Here is a 6,000-nt window from a genome sequence, read left to right as displayed (position 1 = left end):
TGGAATAGGGGTGCAAGGAGGCCTGGTAGTGAAAAGCCAGAAGGAGATAAGTTGTGCGAAGCACTTCGCTAGGTTCAGTCATTAATCTTTCGTTGGCTCCACGCGGACTGAGAAGAACCCCCGCGGGCCAGGTGCGGCGCATGAGCGCCGCCGGGAGGTTGGCGCAGGCGGCGCTGGGACCCTGACGCGGGTCTCGCCCTGCCGTCAATCAAGGCCTCCGCGGGGCGGGGCGGGGCGGGGCTTCCGCCTGCGCTCGGCCGTACCGGGCCGCTCGGCGGCGCCTGGGACAGTAGGGAACCGCGCCCGCCGCCGCCGGCCGCGCGGCCGGACGAGGGGACGATGGAGCTGGAGCCCGAGCTGATGCTGCAGGAGGCCCGCGAGAGCGTGGAGGCGGCGCAGAGCTACCGCCGGGAGCTGAGCCAGAGGCTGCAGGGGCTGCGGGAGGCGCGGAGGCAGGTCGGAGGGCCGCGCCCGCTGGGGCGCTGTGGGCCCCGGGGAGGGCGCGGGGTGCCCGGCGGTGGGCGAGTGCAGGGAAGGCTGCGAGGGGCGGGAGTGTCCGGACACTCTGAAGGGAGGAGGGAAGCGGCTCCGAAGGCGCTGGAGCCTTGACTAGGTGTGAGGAAGGGGGAGGTGGGCTCTGAGGGGTGTGGGGGGAGGGGGTCTTGAGAGGAAGAGGCGCGTTTGGGGAATGGAGGGAGGGTGTGAGAGGTGTTTCCTAAGCTGTGTGGGGCGATGCTGGGGATGCGAAGGGCTGCGAGGTTGGGGGGAGTCTGGGGTCCCAGCAGAAACCGAGGGCGTCGCAGAGTGGTCAAGATTGCGAGAGTTGGGGGCGGTGGAGGTTCATTGGAAAACCTGCCTTGTAGATGGAGATTGAGTTTAGAGAGCTCGAGGAAAATGTAGGGCAGTGAGTTGGGAGAGCGCAAATTGGAGGCAAAATGGACCGTGGAAGGGGAAGGACTAAAGAGAGGGACAGAGACAGGAGAAGCAGCAGAGTTAACACTAAATGAATGGAATTACTGTCTGAAAGTAGTCTTTAATATCTCCTGTGATCTTGAATGCATTAAAAAAAAATCATTTAGCGGGTTCCCATTCTAGCGAGTTTGGATTTTAAAGTGAAGCTGTGTGGAAAGGGCAAAGGAAAGAAAATGAAACCCTTGAGGGATGGGATACAAAAGCGTAGGGAAATGGAAAAACAGATTTAAAGAGAGACGTGTTGAGAGGAGAAGCTAAATATACTTTCAAGTGACAGCAGTTATCTGCCCCGTGGGGACCTGGTCCTCAAAGATATAGGAGAGTCACATGGTTTCTCCACACCCTGGAACATATACGGAAAAAGATACAACCCGCGGCCAGTGTGTAGTAGGACAGATAATCCTCGAGCAACTTTTAATTCAGGTGTTTAATAAGTGCTTTTTGAATCAGTGGGATTCCAGCTGAGTGGAATCATATGAGTGAGTGGCATTTTTCTTCATCACACTTGTCAGTAATCTATTTGGTCATCCGAGTAGTTCTCATGCTGCAAAGAATCTGAAAATTACAACTAGTTGAATAGTACTGTGCTAAGAGTGCCTTTGGCTATTCTCATCATCAAGGTTACTCAACCTGCTTGAGGTTTTATACATTTTAAAATTCTTGTAGGTTTTTTTTAATAATTATTTTCACTTTTGACTCTGCTAGGTCTTCATTGCTTTTGTGCTGGGTCTTCATTGCCTTTGCGTGGGCTTTCTGTGGTTGCGGCAAGTGGGGCCTGCTCTCTAGTTGCAGCAGGCGCACTTCTCAGTTGCAGTGGCTTCTCATGTTGCACAGCCCTCTAGGGCCAGAGGGCTTCGGTAGTTGCAGCGTGCAGACTCAGTAGTTGTGGCTTAGTTGCTCTGCAGCATGTGGGATCTTCCTGAAGCAGGAATCGAGCCAGTGTCCTCTGCTTTGGCTGGCAGATTCTAATCCACTGTGCCACTAGGGAGGTCCTAAAATTCTTGTAGATTTTTAAATGAAGGTCAGGCATCATTTGTAGTTTAGTAGCAAATCTGAGAGGGAAATCTAGATATGGTGATCCTCACTTGATGAATACTTTTTTTAAGGCCTTCCAATACATTCATCTTGATTTCCACTTGACAACATCTGTATTATTCCTTCTGCTATTGTGAAACAGAGGTTCTAAATCTAGGGTATGTTTAAAAAGAGATTTAAGTATCTCTTATTATATGATTATTCAGCCAGTTAAGATATCTTATATATGAATGAGACCGTTGTTTAACTGTATCAACAATTAAGAAACAGTAGAGTTGATATTATATTCCCTGATGGCTCAGTGGGTAAAGAATCTACCTGCAGTGCAAGAGACACAGAAGACACTGGTTCAATCCCTGGGTCGGGAAGATCCCCTGGAGAAGGAAATGGTAACCCACTCCAGAGATTCCTGGAGAATCCCATGGACAGAGGAGCCTGGTGGGCTACAGTCCATGGGGTCGCAAAGAGTCGGACACGACTAAGCAGCTGAACACACACACAGAGTTGATATTAAATGAATGAATGAGCTTAGCACCTGGGAGTAGTACTTATTAATTTCTCATGTGTAATTGAATACATTAAAACAATTCAGTATGATCTCATTCTGAGTTTCCAAACCTACATTCTTTAAATTTCCATGTCCAATAATTTAAATACGGGACACACTTCCCTATAATTTAGTGGAGTTTAGTATGGGGTTTCCCACTCCAGTACTTTTGCCTAGAAAATCCCATGGACGGAGGAGCCTGGTAGGCTGCAGTCCATGGGGTCGCTGAGGGTTGGACACGACTGAGCAACTTCACTTTCACTTTTCACTTTCATGCATTGGAGAAGGAAATGACAACCCACTCCAGGGTTGTCTTGCCTGGAGAATCCCAGGGACGGGGGAGCCTGGTGGGCTGCCGTCTATGGGGTCGCACAGAGTTGGACATGACTGAAGCGACTTAGCAGCAGCAGCAGTATGGGGTTTTGTTTTGTTTTTGAGTTCCCTTGTCTCAGGCTTGAAACAGAAAACACTAGGAGAACATCCATTATGCTTAGGTTCTCAATAACACTGCCTTCCAAGTAGACGGAGTAATATGGTAGTTCTCCCGTGTGACCTGAAATGTGTTTTGTGCCAGTGCCAGTTACAGTGGCTTCTGGTTCTATTGGGCTGGCCAAAAAGTTTGTAAGATCGTGTGGAAAAACCTGAACAAACTTTATCGTCAACCCAATAAAAGCTTTAATTCTTTCTCAGAGTTCATTCTAGTGGGTTGTACACGTTTGGATTTGGAGAATACATCCTCTATCAACTTGCAGTCTAAGGAGGATCTGTGTTACAAAAATGTTATCGAAATAAGCAGCTGCTTTTGTTTAGTGGTTGGGATATTTTTAGGGTTCCAGTCATTTTCAGAATAACTACATAAAATATATGGCTTTTCAGTCAAAGGTTTTGTGTGGGGGATGAATGAGAGAGCAGAGAAAAAGGATGTTCCCTTCGTATATATATTTTTACTTGCTGATTTTACTTCCTTATAGAATTTTTAAAATTGATGTATAATTTACAGACTGTACCTTAAAATGTACAATTCAGCAGTTTTTAGTGTATTTGCAAAGTTGTGCAACCATCACCACTGTCTGTTTCCAGAACCTTTCATCACCCCAAAAAAGAAATGCTTTCTGTCTCTATTTGGACTGGCCTATTTAGCACATGTCATAAAAATGAAACCATACTGAATGTAACCCCTTGCGACTGGCTTCTTTGACTTAGGCATAATGTTTTCAACTTCATTCATGTGGTAGCATGTATTGACACTTTAGTTCTTTTTGTGGCTGAGTAATATTTTGTGGATAAAGCACGTTTTATGTTTCCAACCATCAGCTGATAGACATTTGGGTTGATTTCACTCTTTGGCTATTATGAATAATGTTGCTGTGAACATTCATGGATGAGTTTCCGTGTGGATATTTGTATATTTGAGAATATACTTAGGAATTGCTGGGTCATGTGGTAACTCTTTGTTTAACGTTCTCAAGAACTCTTGGCATACTTTTTATCTTTGTTTTTGTTTCTTACCCTTGAAAAATCTCTCATGAAATTTGCGTCCTGTTAGGAAATCATGTCTGTGAAAGTTTAGAAGGAACAAGAGTAACGTCTTTTACTGTCAATCCTTTAGAGTCAAAAACAACTGCCAGCATGCAGCAGTTTCTCCTCTTGTGGTTAAGTTGAAGCCTTAGCCTCTGTCTTCAGAGAAAAGGAAGTTCTGTGTAGGAATGAAGTGTAGTCTGTAACTCTTACTGTTTGAATGTGTTAAACGCTAGAGACGGGTCTTCAGGAAATCAGGTGATATTTACAGTCAACTTGGCCTCACTGATGTCGAAATCATTAAGAATAGTTCTATATAGCTCCCTGGAATCCTTGGTATTAAGATGTAAATGCCAAGGAAATCAACTCCCACCGTCTTTAAATACTTATCTGTTCATTCATTCAGTGAGTATGTATTGGGTGCCTCTTGTGGGTCAGAGATACTTCTAGGTCCTAGAAATACTGTGGTGAGGGAAACAGACCACTGCCCTCACAGATGTAATCTTTTCCTTCTGTGGCTAATCATTAGACTTCCGCCTCAAAACAAAACAAATAGGAGAAATTTAAATTCTTGTGTATTCGTTTTCAGATTTCACTTCCATCGTGTTCTTCATCCCTTGTTTATTTCTACAGGATTGACTTTCCTGCTTGTTGTGAGTAGAGATAGCTGATTAGGATGTCACATAGTAATGTCAGCTGGCCAGTCAGAGATGCCTCACGGAGTGACACCAGCGTGATGACATTGCCACGGTCCAGAGCCTCATCTTTAAGCATTGCAGGTCCAGAAACTCCATCTTTGTACATTATCAAAGGGGGGTTAGATTGAGGTACTGGAGATGGTAGAAATACCGATATTCCAGTCTGTGTACAGTTAATAGTTCACTCCATAAAATAAATGTGTTGGCCATCATGTGCCTCTAATTAGTGTGATTCAGTGTCTCAGAGGGCGCTGACAAGAGCAGATCCCTGCTGTTTCAGAATAATGGTCCAGATCCTGGTGTCTAATTAAGATACTGTTAGGTGAGGACCCTGGCCAGCTCTGGCCAGTGGGTGTCCCTTTGATCATTGCTACTACAAATGTGGTCTATGTCTGCAATAGGGGCATCCTGACCTGAGAGTTGATGAAGAATGCAGGAATCAGGCCCCACCCAGACCTCCTGAATAGTCATCTGTACTTTAACAATATTGCTGGGTGTGATGTGTTTGCACATTAAACATTGCAGCACAGGGCCTTGGAGTGTACCATTAACACTTCATCAGCTCTCTGCCGATTTAACCCTTAGATGTGTTGTAAAATGTTGTGGTTTGTCATCAAGATTTTTTTTATAACTTTATTTTTATTTATTTTTGGCTGTGATGGGTCTTTATTGCTGGGAGGGCTCTTTAGTTCTGGGGAGTGGGAGCGACTCTTTGGTTGTGGTGCGCAGGCTTCCCACTGGTGGCTTCTCTTGTCTTGGAGTGTGGGCTCCAGTAACTCCAGCACGTGGGCTCAGTAGTTGTGGCTCCTGGGCGCCAGGGCACAGGCTCAATAGTTGTGGTGCCCAGGCTTTGTTGCACTGTGGCATGTGGGGTCTTCCCAGGTCAGGGATGGAACCCGTGTCTCCTGCATTGGCAGGTGGATTCTTTACCACTGACCCACCAGGGAAGCCCTAGCCTCAAGATTAAAATGTTGTTTGAAATTGCATGGGTTTGTTAGACAATTATACAATGTCAGACAAGTGATTAGTTGAGAATCTCAAGCCAGCACTTGTTTCAGCATGTCTTAAACATCTGTAATGCAACCATTTGTCTCTCACGGTATTTTGTTTTCAGATTTTTTTCTTTAAAAATAATCTATTAGTTTTGGATCACAAAATATAGGAAAGACACAAAGGTGATGCCTGTGACCACTTGGCTGCACTTCCTTTGCATTAACTCTTTTTTAAAAT

The 6,000-nt window shown here is 45.6% G+C and overlaps 1 protein-coding gene across 1 annotated transcript in view; it reads left to right on the top strand.

Moving 5' to 3' along the window:
• Positions 1-256: 256 nt before the first annotated feature.
• The window catches only part of CRLF3 (cytokine receptor like factor 3), a 41,009-nt gene continuing 35,265 nt past the window's right edge, over positions 257-6,000 (top strand). The window contains exon 1 of the mRNA XM_070390410.1: positions 257-456. Within this exon, the coding sequence (XP_070246511.1) occupies positions 340-456 (117 nt within the window). The 5' untranslated portion in view covers positions 257-339. The remainder of the gene's footprint in view (positions 457-6,000) is intronic.

This window comes from Bos mutus, chromosome 19, assembly GCF_027580195.1.
Source record: "Bos mutus isolate GX-2022 chromosome 19, NWIPB_WYAK_1.1, whole genome shotgun sequence".
NCBI lineage: Eukaryota > Metazoa > Chordata > Mammalia > Artiodactyla > Bovidae > Bos > Bos mutus.
This window is presented reverse-complemented; position numbering and strand designations above follow the sequence as displayed.